The 19,366-nt window shown below is 42.8% G+C and overlaps 1 protein-coding gene across 1 annotated transcript; it reads right to left on the bottom strand.

Moving 5' to 3' along the window:
• Positions 1–335: 335 nt before the first annotated feature.
• Positions 336–18,643, bottom strand: slc6a5 (solute carrier family 6 member 5). The gene is made up of 15 exons (XM_070834585.1): positions 18,155–18,643; positions 16,569–16,716; positions 15,978–16,109; positions 15,670–15,843; positions 14,183–14,333; positions 13,426–13,558; positions 11,702–11,836; positions 11,506–11,609; positions 10,638–10,762; positions 10,343–10,455; positions 6,537–6,668; positions 6,303–6,402; positions 4,064–4,164; positions 1,745–1,912; positions 336–491 (listed from the first exon to the last, which is right to left on the bottom strand). The coding sequence occupies exons 1-15, from the start codon at positions 18,641–18,643 to the stop codon at positions 336–338; spliced, it is 2,361 nt and encodes a 786-aa protein (XP_070690686.1).
• Between the last annotated feature and the right edge of the window lie 723 nt (positions 18,644–19,366).

Raw genomic sequence — 19,366 nt, 5'->3', positions numbered from 1 at the left:
CCCTGGGAAGGGTTCTGGAGTAATTAGTGGTCATGTGTGGGAGGCAATGATCGCCCATTAACCGAGTACAAAGCAGCAGCGGAGGAGTAGACTCCAGCTGGGCAGCCACTCCTCACTGAGAGAAGAGAGGAAGTGGTGAAGAAGAAGAGAGGGAAGAGCAAAGGGAGCTCGTTTCCACATCCACGGTACAGTGAGGAAGACAGGAAGCAAAGAGGGTGAAGTACGGACAGAAGAAAGAGAGAGGCGGAGGGAGAAGAAGGCATAGAGGTCGCCCCCCTCCAGGTTCCCCCCTGCAGGGTTTGGAGGTGGTGGGTGGGGTGCTGCCCGGGCGGCTGCTACTGGTAGGAGCCGAGCTGAAAGTCTTTGGGCGGCAGTTTGAGGCCCAGGGAGTTGGTTCCCAGAGGGTCGATCATGTTTTTGTAGCGTTCTCCACGATGCTTCATCAGGAAAGGACCCCAGTCGGGCTGAGGGGAGCAGACCAGCTTCAGACGCTGCAAGAGGAGATGCAACACACAGTGGGTTTATACGGGTTCATATCTGTAGTGGAGGGTGGGGCACAGAACTGGTTTCTCTAACGGTACCTTGCTTGTTACAGCTCCTGTGTGAAGAATCTTTAGCAGAGTGCATTTCTATATGCCACAGCATCTTTTTTGATACTACTACTAGTCATTAGAACTGAACTAAAGAGAGAGGAAGCAAAGGGAAGTCTAAAGAATACAAGACATTACACAATCATACATACAACGCAATCGTAAATTAAGATACAAGTGGATGACAACAGGAACGTTATAATTTGTGAGAAATACTTTGGTCAGACCAAGTTTTAGATCAGATTAGATCTTGAACACGTTGAAAAAACAGAAATATAAGTTAAGATAATATATATATTTGTTAGATGTGGGACTGCATTGATAGAGAGAGATATTGAAAGTGTGGCAACGATCAGCGGCTCAGTGTCTTTCTCAAGGACACCTGGACATGTGGACAAAAGGAGCAGGAGACTGAACTGCTAAGCCTGCGTCTCATGCAAGTATGTCTTTGTTTATGTGTATGTGTTTATGTGTAATACTGGACTGACCTCAGATATATGAGTTCAGTTTGTATGGCCGTCGCAAGAAAGGCATTCATTTATTGCAAGGTGGACCTTCAGTTAAGCATTAGCATTAAACCCATTATGATAACCCAGATGCTCTTATTGCCGAGACCATCACCTTAAATGGCAGCGTGAGAATCAATAAAAACCTTACATTGAAAAATGCAAAGAAAATCACAAGGCGATCCTTTTAGATTTTAAAAGATCATCAAAACATCTGGGGGTGTTTGAAGCTGTTGCAGCAGTATAATAGTTATATATAATAGTATCATGATTACGTATTCGTAATAGTCAAGCAAAGAAGCTGAAATATAAAGTTGGAGGAGGGTCTGTGATTGAGGCTGCTGTCAGAGCCGCTGAGGGAGCAGAGATGTGAGGAGTGAAAGCCCTGATCATCATCATCATCCATTAATCTGAGTATTTAAAAAGGACCTGCCGGACTCACTGAAAAAAGGTCCAAATTAATACTCAGCCAGCAGCCCGCCTCTTCCCGCTAATGACCAATGGATGAGACTATTGATTTCTCTGACAGCGTGTGTGGGTGTGTGAGCATGTGGGCCAGTGTGTGTGTGTGTGTGTGTGTGTGTGTGTGTGTGAAGCAGACAAAACATACGTGATAATGTCTTGTCACAGCTTTGTCTCAATAATCACCTCGATTAAAGTGCCGGGGGCTAGGTGCATCTTAATGACGAACATGATGGGGATCCAGATGACAGAGCAGGTGACCATGAGCCAGCCCATAACCATGGACCAGGTGGGGTAGGTGTAGTCCTCGTACGTCATCACCTTCCACTGGTACAGACTCAGTCCCAGGATGCCCTGCACAGACCACAGAATGCAGGAAATGCACGTTAAATCAGATCCCCCTCTGTTACCTTTGACAACTTCTGCCACAGTGTTCTTCAGCAAGTCACTTCGGCCTCACAAGCATAAAGCTACGGTCGCACTGGTTAGCTCCACGGGAATAAAAACAGCCACATGTAGCTGCGTTTGCAGCGTTTCACAGAAAAACATTTTTCAAAAGGAGTAGATCAATTATTGCTCGCAAAATGTGCTTCCTGCTGAAAGAGGACACGGTTCATCGCAGCTTAGAGTAAACACTGTTCTAATGACGAGTCGTGTGAGGCTGAACTTGACTTACAAGGCAAATGTGTGAAACAGTCTGTAAGGCAAAATACGGGCATGTTGTGTAAGTCTGCAACACAATCTGAAAATCGACGGTAGATGTTATGATTGCAGCTGTTCTTTAAGAGTTCCTATAGATTTTCCAAAGTGAAATTCGATGACTTTTCGAGCATTTTCAAGATACAATTTCAAGTTTTTCTGGCTCCTTACAGTTTTGGTAAACTACATACACTCTATACTCTGATCTATTAGGCTCTCTCTGACTTATATTACTTCAGACAGTGATTTGTTCAATCAATGCAATTAGAATTTCAAGCAATTCCAAGCACTTTCTTCAAAATCAGTGCCAAACCTTGAAAGCACCACATTAAAATACAAGTATTTTCGAGACTGTCCACCACCTGTACCAACGGTGACTTTTACACGTGCAGCTTGTCTGGTAGTTTCCTCCCACAGAAACATGTTGGAAGGTCGCTGTCAAGCTGCATAACAACCAAGATGAGGTCCAGCTGGGAAATCCAGCCTTCATGTTTTGCTTTTTAAATGTACAGCCTGGGTTTGCTAATTGGGTACACAACCGCAACCCTAAGTTGTGTTAGAACTTACATCTACATTTGGCACTTGTTTTATTCCTGCTAGTCTACTGTGAGTTAAAGACGACTCAGGTATCATCTGTGGGTATCTACAGTACAGATGGACACGGGTTCAGTTCAGTTTGTTTGTTTTTTGCTGCTTCATTTGAATGTTTCAAGGGCTGGATGAACATTTTTCCCTATACTAGTGGTACAGGTGGTGTGTGCTGTACATACTGGACACAGTACAATTTTACTAATTCACCACAAATAATGGCAGAAAAACTTAAAACCCCTCAGGGCAACAAACCACTCTACACATGATGCTAAACTATGAACATCTGAGTGATGACTTTATTACAAAACAACTGGAAATCTAAAACAACGGCCCACATTTTTAGACTGCTGTAGCCTGATGCTGCTGGAGTGTGTAATGTGTTTCTGCATTACACAGTGACTGTAAAGCAGATTTCTTCCCAATTAACTGCACTGAACCCAGGACACATAGCTAAAGCTGTTTCTACTGTTCCGTACAAAGAGGAGGGTGGAGGACAGTGAAAATGAGACCTTCCGTTTTACTACACTGTGTACAGTGAGCTGGAAAACGCTCTACCGCCTATCTATAAAGAAGAAGATGAAGAAGTGGAAAACAAACAAAAACGAGGGTAGACAGAAATAGATTAGCCGGAGCTCGTGCATCAATGAGCTCCTCCAGGAAATCTGATCTCCCTCAAGAGCAGCAGGACAACGAGCCGGCTGCTCCATTTGTCATCATCACCTCTGCTTTGCAGCTACAGCGGTTTCTGTTATAATTGCTAACATTAATGCTGGACAGTGTCCAACAATGACATGCTGGTAAACACTGTGCATTTAGAGCTCCTGTTGGACAGCATGTAATAAATAAGCGGACACTTTTACAGAGAGTGTGAAAGTGAAAGAGAGCGAGAATGAAATAAATAAATGTGTGTTTACAGCAGGTGAACTGACCTCACACTATTTGGCGGTTACTATTTTGGAAAGCACAAACAACTTAAGAGTTGACATGACTGGAGTTAGAGGGAAAAAATAATTTTCCATTTCATTGTAACAGGAGCAATTTCTCCCCAGTATCTTTTCCAATTGCAAATCAATGAACTTGAGATGTGGCAGCGAAAATGGAAACATTTTCAGTTGCACATGTCAGTGTGTGTGTGTGTGTGTGTGTCCGTGTGTGTGTGTGTGTGTGTGCGCATGTGTGTGTGAGAGAATGAGAGCGGAGCGAAAACAAACATACCGTCAGGATGGTCGGAGTCACAAAGGCCCAGCAGACTCTCCAGAATCGGTTTGGCTGGAAACCAATCATCATTTCAATGTCCTCGCAAAACCTCTGCAGACCTGCAGTGAGAGAAAAGAAGAAGAAAAAAAAAAAAAAAGAACAGACATAAAATAAAAGAAGAGAAATGGAAGAAAGTCAGAGAGAGGAGACACAGAGAGTGACCTGGGTTTAATAAGGCGCATTAAAGGAGGCCCAGCAAATTCAATACATCCTTATGAATGTGAGTGTGTGTGTGTGTGTGTGTGTGTGTGTGTGTGTGTGTGTGTGTGTGTGTGTGTGAGAGAGAGAGAGAGAGGCAGATAGCATCAGTTTCTCTCGTCCATGAGAAAAAGCCAGGGAGCAGATGGCTTCATCCCTCTGCCTCCATTGACGGATAACAGTGAGTGACATGAAGAGGCAGAGTCACACAATCATTTCAATATGTCACCTGTACTGATGCTCTGACAAACTGGTGGAAAGCTGTTTCCTTTACTTCTTGGTAACAGTGTTCTGATACACACCTGAGCCCTCTGCTTGTGTGTGTGTGTGTGTCTGTGTGTGTGTGTGTCTGTGACTTATACATTACAACAGAGACACCTAGTGGTCTTGGCTGGAACAACATTTTGAACACAGCAGACAAAGGGAGGTGAGAATTGTTGTCCTACGTGAGGAATGAAGGATGTTCGGCCCTTTTTATACATAGACGGAGTCAAGAAACCAAAACCAGCTGTTTTGACCCGTCTGTTCTACCAGTCTAAGGTGTTTCAGATGTTTCTGTATCAAAGCTGTTGCAGCTTAATATGCTGACATTCGGAAAAAAAAAAAGAAGAAAGAAAATAATTCCATGTTTTGTCCAGACTGTTTTTGTCTCAGAGGATAAAAGTCTCTGCAACAGTATTTAAATGAGACACTAAAAGTTTCCACTCAAAGCCTGACTGATTACTTTAGGTAAAGCAAATCACTGGAGGGTCACTCCACTGACTGTGCATGGTGAAGGCAGCTCACTAGTCATAAGGAGCATTATGCAGCCTTTGAAAACAGCAGCTCTGGAGGAGCTTTGTCCAGTCTGAGAAAATTACTCTAGTGACATCACTCTGGTATCTCTGTTTTGGGTTGGGGGATTAGAAAAAACAGAAAGCTGCAGCACCATGGCAGCCAAATGGTTAAAGTGCATGCAGCATGGTTGCAATTCTCACTGGCTTGATTCCAGCCAACAATCTTTGTTGCATGCTGCACCCTCCTCTCTCTCCCCACTTCCTGGCTCATTCTTTACTGTAACTATTCAATAAAACGATCTCTAAAAATCTTTAAAAAAAAAACAGAAAGCCTGCATCACAAATGTGGGTCATGGAGTTTTATCAGGCACTGAGGGTCTAAGAAAAGATGCTATCGAGCTGCAAAGGGGAAGTGTAGGATCCAGAGTTCATGACACCTGATGAAAGAGCTGCTTTTCAGTAGAATATCTGTCCTGTAAACAATGGAGTCTAAGATATGTCGACAAGAAACTAACAGGGTCACTTTCAGTTTGGTACGAACGTGCATGGTCCCCAGAGTATGAAGCGTAATGATTTTAGTGACCTCCTGAGTTTTCTTTCAGTGCCACCATCAGGCCAAAGTTTCCCTTTGAGCCAACAGGATCATGACAGAATCTTCAAAAGCAAATAACTTTCATTTTCCTTCCATGTGTTTAAGCTTGGTCGCAAACCAAATTTCTTTTGGGATCTTAATGATGATGTTGAAGTATATATTTCCTCCAATGTGTCCACATCAGAGCAAATAGTCAGGTTTACACATAAACTAAGAGGCAGACTAATGTGAAATCCAACGAGCCCATTCGTGCACCTCAGAGAAATAAAGAGTAACTTAAAACCATCTGACAAGCTTTGTTTCTACTGACTGCCAATGTTTTAACTTGACACTTGCTGCAGTGATGGACCCCTCAGCATCAGGTTAAAGTGGAAAAGCAGTGAACTTTATTGCTTTAACTTATCATCATATAGTGTTGATTGCACAGTGTAATACTAGAATAATGACACCATCTGCATTTAGATTGGTTGTTTTCATTATGCAACTCTGTCTTCCACCAGGTTTGATCTCCAAAGAAAATGAAGGCTCAGTTTATGACACAAAGGAAGTGGGTCAACCACTGTGTGACCAAACCACTACTCAGTCTTTCAGGTCAGAGGTCATGAAATGAAGCAGGATCAGCCTTACTCACCGTAGAGGTAGGAAATCCCCACCAGCTCGAAGATAGCGATGATGACCAAAGAGTAGGAGGCTGCGTATGTGTCCACCAACTGCAGCATGAACATCCCACTCTATCACAAACACACATAAAAAATATTGTCTTAATAAGATTTGACCTCTCTTGTTCCACAGGGGGAATGCTGAAGCGCCCCCGCAATGAGGCGTCAGTGTGTATGCAGATGTGTGTTTTGTGTCGGCGTCGTACCTCCGTGATCATGGGAAATCCCAGGACGAAGAAGCAGGCGCAGCAGCCCAGGGTGAAGAGTGGTTTGTGTTTCCTCAAGTATTTGGGGAACTCGTCTGACACAGAGGTTACGATGGTCTCAATGGTGGCAAACTGGGATTGAGACGAGCGGGAGGAAGAAAGGAAAAAGGAAATGAGCCAGAGAAAGAGTGAAGCATGTGAAGAGAGGGGAGAAAAGAGGGGATAAGGGAGGGAAACGTCTATTTTTATACGATGGAAGATATTTAATCAAGACAAATGTGAAAATAGAGAGAATAAATAGAATTCTGTTCAATTAAAGGTTATCAAAAAAACCTACATTTGAAAAAAACAAACTGTTTTAAAGGCAGTTTGAGGCTACATTCAGAAAACATGTCCCGATTGGGTGTCTCCACTACAGAATTAATGAAAATTGTCCAATCAGGCCAGTAAGCAGCAGCGTTTCAGCCGAAAGGCCCCAAGTCAGCAGATTTACCTCATTTGAATCCGAGCAGCTGCTGCTGTCAGCACTTCAGTATCCAGTGTTGGGAGGCGTTTGTCTTCAATTCATCCAATAAACACATTTTTACCGTAATTTCATTTATTCCCAAAACAAATAGAGAGCGCTATCCTAATCCTGAGCAGGAGAAGATTTGTAAACAAATCAGGATCAAGAATTCAGATTACAATGGAGAGACCTGACAGGTGGAGTCTGTCTGGAGATTAGCAAATGGAACATGAGGGTAAAAGGGACTCAGAACCCAGAGGGCAGCAGTGGATAAATACACAAACAGGCAAAATGAGAGAGGTTGGTCTAGTGTGCGTATGTGCCACACACACACACACACACACACACACACACACACACACATATACACATACAAACCCATTGGCACTGAACTATCTGCCACTTCTCTGCTCCTCTCCTTCCTCCTGAGCTCCCAAAACTAATTTCCCGTCAACATCCCAAGCCTATTACCGCCGAGCTGCTTTCTACAACAAAGCCACCAGCCCTCTCCTCGGAGCCGCTGCTGCCAAGCAATAGTAACATCATCATTTACTGTTACTGTTGACTTGTGTCTTAATGTGCTGCTGAGCCCTCTGCTCCTCTGCTCGGCTCAGGAGCATCACGGTGCACTTGGTATTTTAGGTGGGATTGTTTGCCCAGGTGCTCTGGACTTTGAAATCTTCCCGGAGACTCGAGTGTTTGTTGACCGAAGTTGCATGAGGAACGAATCAGCGCAGTGACTGACACATTATTATTTTTTTTTTAATTAGAAGTGTGGTAGTGCATGGGTTGTGCTGAAGATGGGTGCCTTTAAAGTATAACTCGGGTATTTTTGGGGGTGTTTTTCCAGCAGATCACCTCCACTAGCAGCCAAGAACAGGCAGCAAACAAGCTACAGTGGCTGTAATGTAATCCTTTGGTACGTCCTTTTGGTACGCCACTGACAGATTGTTGTTTGACATGTCTGACAACATTACAGAAGATCATTGCCCAATATAACGCTCGTTTCGTGTGTTATTGTGTGACTTTGGTGTTTTGAAGGAATTAGTTTGGATCTGATGGATGTAGATTCAATGTGATTCACTCTTGTTAGCTCCAAATCCGTCTCCACCAACTCCCGAGGGAAATATCTGGGCCTTTACCTGCTAAATGCTCCATGTTGTTCATTAGCTGATTGCTGACCTTGTCTGTTTGCAGGGCAGGTGGTGTACAGTTGATTTATCAGAGCTTTTCTGCTGAATACAGCCTGAATGCTGCTGAAATCAAGGTTGATGAAAGCAGCATTTGTGGTTAAACCTGATAGACACTGAAACAATCTGTGGAGCTGAAGGGAGCAGTAGAGCTGGGTAATCAATTTCTGTTGGTCTGAAGCCTTTTGTATTACGGATGAATATTGCAAATATAAAAATATTGATTAACGCAGCTTTAAAAGTGTATAAAATTGTGGTTTTCAATAGATTTTTCTGAGGCAAAATAATTCAAGGAGTAAACATGATTCAAATAGATCTCACTTTCGGCTGGATTTTGCTGTTAAAGATAATATTTAGTGTAAAAGTATGAAAATGGTATTCCAACCTGGTGAGAGGTGGTAATGTCACATCCTATATTTTATTCTGAATTTGTGGTTCGTCACTTTTAGAGTTTTATCAGGAATGAAGATCAACATGCTGAACAATCCTCCAAAAATGAGACGTCTACAGGGGATAGAATAAATTCTGGAGTGTGTCTCTGGAATAATTATAGACTTCTACAATGTTTAATTATAATGAATTGATCAATTTTAATTATTGCATCAACTGTAAATGTTAAAAGGTGAAAAGTTAAGTGCCAGATGGAAGATAACAGGCATAAATGGAACGAGAGAAGAATCGATTTCAAAATGTATTTTTCCATTTTTGATTCATTGTTTTTAAAAATACATTTGTCACTTTGAAGTTATTAGCAAATACTAATGTAATCAATGAGTTTCGATCAGCTTTAAACACTATTAAAGACCATAAATACTCTGGTGGGAGCTGGAACCACCACTGAAAAGTAATGCAATTTAATTGTACTTAATTTTACATTTGCTTCAGTGTTGTTCTTCCAAAATTTTGAGATCAACTTTATTTCACTCACTCCAATCACAGACCCCCCTCTGCTGAAGTACCTGGAGAGCTCGAGCACTGCAGCTGAAATCAGTCACAGTGGGTGTTGTGTGTGGGTAATTATGTTAATTGGGTCAATGTGTGCAGCCTGTATACGTCGCTGGGTGGCTCGACCACAGTTGAGTGTTCACTTTGGAGCAGTCAAGACTGCCGTTAGCGGCATGAAGACTGCTGATGATTCTTGGTATTGCAGCCACAGCAGAAACATTTCTCTCACAAACTGTCATCCCAAAAAATGACTGCTATTAGAAATACAAGCTGAGCACTGACAGTCATTTGTATTAATTCCCTTACTTTAATCTAAGACTGATCTAAACCATTCAACAAAAAAAATCCCACACTTTAGAGCTCCACTCTGAATATTTTTTTATACTAAACTTGAAACAAATGAGTATTTGCAGTGTCAAAGGGGTCGTTGGCGCTAAGAGACTCATAGACATCTATCACCAACCCACTTTTGTTTGTTTTTTATGAAACATTTACTGTTGGGCTCAGACTCAGTGCTCTTGTTATCCTTCAGCAGCAGGCAGCTGTTTTTAGCAAAAGATGCCCAGATAACCCCACAGTGCACCACTTGCACAGCACCACACAGCAGACTCCAGACGGGGTGGTGTGGAGCTCTTCTGCCCCCATGTGGCCAAAAAACTCACTATTCCACGACGCACGTTTGTCTTCCTGTCTTTCCTAGATTCAGATGAGAGGATTTCATCGGTGTGTCCACCCCATAAGTAAAAATACACCTCCCAAAAACTCTTCTGTTCTGTCTTAAATGTTGTTTGTTGGTGTGTTAACATGATGAGGGAAGACATTTTGGACTTAGCAAGGAATCTACTTTTCAGTTTCCCCCTGCCTCCAGTCCAAGTTTAGATGATCACATCCTGACGTTCTCATTTTCTCAACTTAATATGGCTAAAATGACAAATAGGTGTATTTGCAAAAATGTTGAATTTATGTGTAAGAGCTTAATTATCCTACATCTCAGATTGTGTCTTTGAATCGAACACTTCGAGTGCAGAAGTGAAGAATCATAAAATATTCCTACTCTAGAAGATTTTCCTCATCTTTAATATTAGGACATAATGTATGAGCCCTATATATATAGACACACAACACACACACACACACACACACACACACATTGGAGGAACAGTTACCATGGTATCCAGGCCAAGAGTCAAGAGCATGAGGAAGAAGATGAGCGCCCAGAAGGGAGACAGGGGAAGTCTGGTCAGAGCCTCTGGATACACCACGAACGCTATGCCTGGACCTGACACACACACACACACACACACACACACACACACACACACACACACACACACACACACATGTAAATGAGGATGCACACACACCATCTCCACTGCAGATAAAAAAAGCGTAAATTTGTTCAGGTGTGTTTCAGTGAGCAGTGCCGACCAACTGCTGCTGCCTGCTGGTTTGGTATCTTACCTTCATCTGCCACCTTCTCTATCGGCACTTTCAACTCATGTGCCATGAAACCAATGACTGAGAAGATGACAAAGCCAGCAAATATACTGGTGGCACTGTTTGTACAAGTCACAATGATAGTATCCCTGCAGGGGAGAGAGAGGAAAGAGAGAAACAGAGGCTAGGTATGCAGAAATCTGCTATAGTCACAGCAATACTCAAACAATACGAGATATAACGGGTGATACATGCCATGGTGACGCTCTTCTTATTTGAGCTGTGTACACTAAAGATAAGAGGTGCTGTGGCGCCCTCTAGTGGCAAGAACGACAAATAGTGGGCTCTAAAAAGCGTTGGCATTTGCAGAAGGTGTACACTGGGGGGTGTAGTGCAGCCTTCCAATGCAAACTAGTCCAACAAATGTGGATACTGTTGTATCAGGTGTATTATAGTTTGTTTTTTGTGTTGGTATTTGTAGAAAAATGTCCACACATAAACACAGAACAGTGACTGGGACTTTGTAAGGTTGTGGATTTTACAGGCGTACAAACCACAACAAGCTGCAGCTCTCTTTAAATGTATAATTATGCAGCGTATTTTCAAAATAATAAAATTTCACCACACAGGAGCCAAAAGATTTTGTGCATTCCAATAAAAAAATTAAAAAAAAACACCTTTATTTGTTTGTGATAAGTAATAATAATTTATCCGTACTTCACTGATTTTAAAGGAGGAATGCTTCTGGTGAGAGAAAGTGAAAGAAACACTGGAACTGCAAAGAATGTCATTTATTAGTCTTGACAGTTCTATCAGTCATACAGTGTCATGTGTCTGTGGTGACAGTTTGAATATGTTTGCTAGGAGAATAGTTTACCTTTTGTGTGTTTACCTGTAGCAGTTATTGTGGAACTTATTGTAGGAGGAGAGAGTGATGAGGCCTCCCCAAGCGGCCGACAGCGAGAAGAAGATCTGAGTGGCTGCGTCTTTCCACACCTGGCGGAGGGAGAGAGGAAGAGCTGCAGGTAAAAGAGCAGGAAAGGACGAAGCACAGCGCGCTGGAATCAAAGGAGCCGGCGTCAGGATACCTTTGCATCACTCAGTTTCTCCCACTTTGGTGTGATAAAGTAGAGGATGCCGTCGAAGGCACCGGGGAGGGTCACTCCTCTGATCAGCAGGATGACCAGCACCACGTAGGGAAACGTGGCCGTGAAATAAACCACCTGAGCAAAGAGGACACCGGAGAATGAGAGAGAGAAGAGGAAATAATGTGCTAACTAAGAAAGCAGAGGTTGTTCAAAAGAGACTTCTCTTCTTTAGAGTCTTTTTTTCTTTTATAATCTGTAATCGTAATTTGTATACACAATGGTTTTGTTGTACATGCAGCATCTTTTGGTGGTTTCTTCCATTTTTGTCCCAGTCAAAAGGTATTTTTGAGTTATCCGAGGGTCTAAGGACGCTGTAAACTGTACAGATTATAAAGCCTCATAAGGTAAATTGTGATTTTGGGCCAAATAAATAAACATTTTGCTTCTACTGACTTGATTTGACAAGCAATTTCTGACATATTCTTCTCTTACATTTAGTGTTTCTTTTTTTTGTCAACTCAAGCAATCTTCATTGCATCAAACCTAAACTTTATTGATCTAGCAGCCAACTGAATGTTAGCTTTCTTAGGAAGCACGTTTTGAGGGATTATTTCCTGTATGCCAGATGATTCACAGCAACTTTGTGATACAAAAAACAATAACGTTTATTTTCCCTCTCACAGAAGCAGCGTCTCACATGTATAGATGTGAGGTTCCACAGTGTCCTTAATGTGCAGACAAGGAAGAATAGTTGAAGTAAATCTAAGATAAGATAAATTAAGATGTTCCTTTATTAGTCCCACGACGGGGAAATTTACAACTACAGCTGCATTATGTATGTATGTGTATATTATAAAATATAGGAAAAGAAAAAACAAAGCATCTACTGCTGCAGTCTAAATATTCTAACTTCCAGACCTGAAGCTCTGAATGTTGTCACATGTACTTCACATTCATGTCCAGTAGAGGGCAGCATGATACAAGAATTCAGTCTGATTCCTCTCTAAATCCTCGGCACAGTCAGTACAATGTGAATTGTTTCCTTCTGCATGTTGCCTGTCCTCAATCTAAGATCTAAACAGACCTCCAGAATGTCCTCATGAAACCGTCTGCATTCAGTGCCAGGTTGTTTGCATGGCTGTACTGAGGACCAAAAGGAAAAAAAGGACTAAAACATTTGTAATTACGGAAACACCAGGGTTGGAGTCTGTTTGTAATTTATCAAACCTTCGTATTGAATCTATTATCAAACCTAATTGGGTATTTATTTTTGGGAGCGCCACAATTTCTTAGTTTAAGAGACTGTTCCCATTTAAGGAAAAAAATAAAACTTAAAAAAAGTTCATATCTAAAAGTCAACTTCTTAATTTATAAAGAATTGTTTCCATGCACTCAACAATTGAATGCCAAAAGATGTGAATAACTTTAGATGTAAGAACAAAAACTTAAAGGATATATAGAGAAATACAAATCGAGCTTCTCCTTCATATGTGAAGTAGATTGATGATGTGCGTTTTACTAACTTCGACCCAAAATGGAACCCAACTGCTGCTCAGGTGAAGAGTTGTTCCCTTGCTGAGAAACAGCAGAGCTCACTTCTTCTAAGTAACACATTTCATCAGGAGGCGGCAAATGAAAATTGAACGCACCCACAGTTTTTCTTCTGCAGCCGACCACAAGGTGCAAACAGCAGATTGGATGAAAGAGTCTGTGCCCTTTGTTACCTTTCCTGATGACTTGATTCCTTTGGCTAAAGAGGCGTAGACGATGAGCCAGGCCAGGAGCAGACAGCCTGCCAGAGGCCAGCGGATGTCTCCTGGATATTCAATTCCTTTAGAGATGTGCAACACATTGTACCTGCAGAGGAGATTCAGACGACAAAACTCAGCCGGAAAACAAACCTCACAACGCAGTTTGAACAGAATATAAATGTGCACACTGCAAATTCTTCATTTTATCAAGTCAATCAAGAAGATTATTGAGTCCTACAAGTCATAATTTTGCTGGTGAAAGGGCAGTAAGATTATTCCAGGGATTAGACCAAGACCAGAGGTTCGCTCTGGTCCCCATTTATCCAACTGAAACAAGTCGGAGTTGTATTACTTGTACTTTTTACGTGAAATTACCAGTAATAGTTTTACTGCTACTGCAGAATCCACAGTTGCTATTAGATATGTAGATTTTTTTTAAGCAAATGTAGTGGTCCAAAAAATTCAGACACAAAGGTTCTGAGAAACCTTTTCAAAGCAGATGTATGTAATGTAAAATATGAAGTTAAAACACATGATTATTATGTATCTGTATCATTATGTGGAGCCTGTCTGGCATCTGCATGAGAAGGGTAAAATACCTCATTCTAACTCTCACTAGTGTACTGTGCTGTACATGTACTGTGAAGAGGAGACCTGGAAACCAAACTGTGAAGGTGTAATCTGTGTTTCCACTAAACTGTGACTGGGATCAGCCGGAAGCTGCACTCACTTGAAGTACTCCTCGCTGGGGCTGACGTAGGTCTTGTTGCTGTCCACAGTCATGTTTATCAGTTTGGTCAGGTTTCCCACAGCGTTTGCGGACAGACAGAAACTGGAGTTCTTGATGGAGGTGATGTTTCTGTCCCGCAGGATGCACGTGTCTGTTCCAATCAGAAACCAACATACATCAACTGGGAGAGACTTGGCAGAGTGCTGCTGTGGGACGGAGCTCACTGTCTGCTCGGGGGTTTCATACTGAGAGCGAGCACATGGATCTGATCTGGAGACTGCAGTGTGAGAACTGGACATTTACACTTTTGTCCTTTGGAAAAGCACAAACTGACTGGACTGACTCTGTGCCTCCTCTCACACACTTTAGGAGAGGGAAGATAACAAAACCTGTTTCGTCTGTGACTGAACAATTTCTCGTGCACACAGAATTGCTTTTCATGCTTTTTTTGAAATCTTGCTTTTACTGCATATAACACGCAGACAAGCATTTACAGCATCGGTCAACCTGCTGACTGACACTCAGAGTCACTCTGTAACTATAAACGGGACGAGGCATTTAAAACTTAACTCCTACGTGTGCACATAAGATGTAAACATGTCACAGGTCACATAATTCATCACATATGTATTAACGCTCGCATCATATATGCACATGTAGACCATTACAATGTGAAACAGTAGCCCTGCAGAAAATAAAAAAAAAAAAGGGCTTATAATTTCCATATTTTAGGCCACAACATATTCCAGGTCACATAATTCACGTAAGGCGGATTACTAAACATGTATCAGTGTAATGATTTCACTGTGATGCCTCTGTTGTCTCCCTGCTGACTCTCCAGGAGACAGCGGTGCCTGGTGGCTCTGCAGTTCGCGCAGCCGCCGCTGGGGGTCAGTCTCGGGCTCACTGCAGCACTGCAGCAGCTCGGCTCGGTACAGTAAATTTGTCAAGCAAGCAGTTTTTGTGCTGAATTCACAGAATCGCTGAGGGCAAATATTAGAAGAAATGAACGGAATTTCGATGTTTATTCGACGCAGATCGACACCAAACAGCCCCGCGCGTTTTTCCCCACAGCTAAATCACGACGGTTTCATTAAAAAAAGAATAATAAGAAATGACAGGCTGCTTTGGCTGAATGCTGCAGCTTTAAAGCGTTAGATGACTCTAATCTGTCGTTATCACACAAAAGAAGAGTGGAACATATCTAAAAGGTTTGTTTTAAAGCAGAAACTGCCTCATGGAGGGCCTCCTTCCACACCACAGGCCTGCAGCAGTACAAATGGATCAGACAGATCAAGTGAAGTGGGGTTTTTTTTTTGGGGGGGGGGGGTGAAAACACCGCAGAGATCACAGGTCAGGATTCATTATACTGCAGGACACCTCAGCTGAGGGAGTCATGACGCATTGCGCATTGTGGAGAGAGAAGTGCTTTTGGTGTGTGTGTGTGTGTGTGTGTGTGTGTGTGTGTGTGAAGGTGTGTGTCTTACCTAACAGCAGCATGTCTTTGTCCTTACATTCCACCGTGTTCCACTCATTCCTACAGTTAGCCCATGGCAGTGAGCCCTTCAACGAAGCGAACAGGTAGTACAGTGTCCAGCACATTATAATATTATAGTATATGGCTATCAAGACAGATATTATCAACATGGCAATCCCGCAACCTAAAATAAATAAATGAGACGAAATATATAAATTACTCTTAAGAAAAGTAGAGAACTCGTGATGATAAGAAATGAGTTTTATTTTTGAATGTTTTTTTTTGTTGTTTTTTAGTTGGTTAGTTGTGGCAGTGTACCTTGCAGAGCTGGGATGCACTTCCACACTGACACGGGCCCCTGGCTGGCAAACTGGCCCAGAGACACCTCCAGCAAAAAGATTGGGATCCCGGCAATGCCCAACATTGTGAGGTAGGGGATCAAAAAAGCTCCTGCAAGGGAAATGACAGAGCAGGTGACTCTAAGACTGACAATTAATCATCAGTCATCACATTTATTAATTAGTAAAAACCATCATCTATCTGTGAAAGGCCCCAAGCATATTAATAATATTAATAATATTATTAATAATAATTAATATTAAATTAATAGCATTACTGTGAGTTTTCACAGCTTTCTTAATGTAAATACATTATTTTAGTGATTTTTATTTCCTTCTCTTATTGTTTTAATTCGTTTTTTTTTATTCAAATAATAACTGAACAAAAACTATAAGCTTTTCTTCTTTTTTATTTTATTTTTTAATTACAGTAACCTATGTCTTGCCTAGTTGAAGGCCTACAGAAATAACTGGAAGAACCGCCTCACTTGAAGCAATAAGAAATGATTCAGACTATTTCCTGAGTGCATGTTTCGTGGGTCTCTGTCTCGCAGTAACCCAGAACTCTTACCTCCACCATTTTGGAAGGCAAGATAAGGGAACCTCCACACGTTCCCCAGTCCCACCGCATAGCCAACCATGGACAGAATAAAATCCAGTTTATTGGACCAGTTTCCTCTGGCCTTATTCTCATCTCCACTCTCGTCATCATCGTCATCCTGAGAGGAAAAACAAGCATTCGTTCATTCTCGGAAAAAAAAAACCCTCCAGCTTTTACACAAGCCAAAGTTAACTATTATAATAATAATAATAATAATAATAATAATGATAATAATAATAATAACAGTAAAAGCAGCGAGTCTGGGCCTGAACAACGACAAAGTCAATAACCGCCAACAAAATGCATCACAAAGGAACCTTAATATATTTTCTTCAAGTAAAAAATAGAATCAACTCCAGAGAATAGAACATGTTTTTCTCATTAAATATTACTGGATTTCTCCCTAATGTTTCGTTTAAAGACAGAATTCAAGCCTGTGAGCAAAACGCATCTTCAAATGCACCCATAGGCCCATTCTTGTCCCCAGACTGCTTGAAATGACACCCTGAACCAAACCTTGTTAGTGGGCCACAAATAAAATGGCAGCAAATACTAAAAAAAAAAAAAAAAAGAGAGTAATTACAGCTGCACGGCAGGAACTGAGCAAATTCATAAGAGAAACTGCGTGAATGTTCACATATAAACACCACCATGCATGGGAATGTGTGTGTGTGTGTGTGTGTGTGTGTGAGAGGGGTGGGGGTTCCCTCGCGGGGATTGGAGACAATCCGCAGTCTCGTGTAATACAGTGGTGTCTATCAGCCGGATAACACCTGAGCTCCTGGGCCAAGAGTGTCTGCAGGAGACACCGACAATACCACTTTATCTGCCCTCGTGTTAAACTGTGAGATAATAATAATAAAAAATAATAATCAAACAAAACAAATCACCTGGAATCAGTTTATATCTAAAAAGACTAATAGTTCCTGCTCTGGTAGTTCTTCGTGGTGATCTGTGGATATTTAGCTGACATAAACTGGTTTGGAAGTTCTGGTGGTGCTTGAGATTTGGCGCAGAGCAGGGACGCCAAATAGCTCCGGGTGCACCCACACTGCTGCTGCTGCTCATCACAGGCAAGAATTTGGGGTTTCAGCTTTTACCCACTTTGGTCTACAGCCACATTTATTCAGCTGGTTGTGCTTAAAATCTTAAAACACTTCAGCCACTATCTTTTCTGATGTTTAAATATAATTATTTTCCATGCCGTGGCCTCGTAATGGACTTCTCCTTTTTCAGGCAAATGATCCGACTCTCAGGCCACAAGCGATTCATCTGTGCAGAGATAAACCCACAAAGCAGCGCCTGCAGACTCCCATTACAGCTGCGCCTCACGGAGCCTCTCCTCTGTCACTCCACCACACACCAGCAGCACTCATCTACTGGGGCTGTGAGAGCTCCCAGGGGTCTGCACCTTCCCTGTTTTACAGGCAAGCGGGGTTTAATCCAGGCAAGCTCTCTTATCAGCGCCACACGGAGACATCCACACACCTGCCTGCTTCCAAGCTCTCAGACCGGCCGCGCTCCAGTAAGGAAACGGATCATTTAAGCTGACTTACCCCCGCCACGGTGCCGGGCTGAACAGACGTGTTCCCATCTGTTCCCAGTATGATGGTGGTCTGGCTCATAGCCGTCCAGTTGCTCGCGGTGTTGTTCTGCTCCGTGGTGGCCCGGAGCGGGTCGCCGTACTGGGTGGACCCCCCACGGGCCGAACCGACCGAATCCTTCCTGAAGGCCGCGTTGACGGCCGCGGATCCAGGGACCGGAGGTGGGGTGTTTTTAAACGTCCCATAGGCTTTATTGCTGTCCAGATCTCCCGGTTTATTTTCCGCAGGACAAAAAGTTTTGCTCTCGTTGCACGGGGGCGGCGGCTGGGGCGCCGGGTGGTGGTGGTGGTGGGGGGCGGGCGGCGGGCACGCAGCCGCGGTGTCCGGTTTGTTTGTTGTAAGTCCCGCAGCTCCGTCGGGCTGCTGCGCCGGGATGTAGCCGGTAGGAGCGCTGGCCGGCTGTTTGGCCATGTCTCTCTGATCAGAGAAATCCTGGAACATGAGTGACAGATCAGCAAGACAAAAGGCAGCGGGGCGGCAGGAAGCATGGAGCTGTGAGGCTGCTGCAGCCCAGTCCTGCTCTGGGACTAAAACATGCTCAATTCTCTTTCTGCAACGTTTTTCTGCAGCATGTTCTGGCTCTGGCTGCTCAATAGTTTCAGCTCACAGTCTACCGAGTGGTGTGTGTGTGTGTGTGTTGATGTGTGTGTGTGTGTGTGTTGGAGGGAGGGGGGTTGCTTTGCTTCTCCAGTTCTCGCTTTTTGCAAGATTCTTTAATTTTACGCCCCATTTCCCCCTCATGTCATTCAGCCACACACATCCACTGATTTTTATGGGCAATAGACAAGCTGCTGCGGGTCTCTCGGTAGCTCGGCTCTCCCCGGCAGGCATGCAAGATCACCGGCGTTACAGCAGTGAACGGACCCGGGGCGGCGGAATTACAAATGACTCCCTAAAAATTTAGCTTTGATGGGGAGGCGGAAAAGCAAGCAGGAAAGCCTCCAGATTCTGAAAAGGGATGGGGGGGTTTATAAAAAATAATAAAAAAAAGAAAAACAGCACAAAAAAGCAGTTGATTGATTAATGCTTAGCTGTGTTGGTAATTAGTGGGAGAAATCACTACACTTGTGTGCAATCACCTTTGTTTAAATACAATAAACGAATAAATCTATAAAAATAGGGAAAAGATACGATGAACTAAAATTAAGCTTTGAGAAACACCTA

Source organism: Pempheris klunzingeri, chromosome 1 (assembly GCF_042242105.1).
Source record: "Pempheris klunzingeri isolate RE-2024b chromosome 1, fPemKlu1.hap1, whole genome shotgun sequence".
Classification (NCBI taxonomy): domain Eukaryota; kingdom Metazoa; phylum Chordata; class Actinopteri; order Acropomatiformes; family Pempheridae; genus Pempheris; species Pempheris klunzingeri.
The sequence above is the reverse complement of the archived record's forward strand: the minus strand, read 5'-3'. Positions and strand labels throughout refer to the sequence as shown.

What these genes read in the sequence shown, in the direction of transcription:
- slc6a5 (XM_070834585.1), bottom strand. Translation starts at nt 18,643, where the DNA reads ATGTTCCAGGATTTCTCTGATCAGAGAGACATGGCCAAACAGCCGGCC. An exon ending in AGCCCGGCACCGTGGCGGGG is followed by an intron (nt 16,717 to 18,154) that starts GTAAGTCAGCTT and finishes TTTTCCTCTCAG; the next exon opens with GATGACGATGATGACGAGAG. An exon ending in CCCCCGGCACTTTAATCGAG is followed by an intron (nt 492 to 1,744) that starts GTGATTATTGAG and finishes CTCCTCTTGCAG; the next exon opens with CGTCTGAAGCTGGTCTGCTC.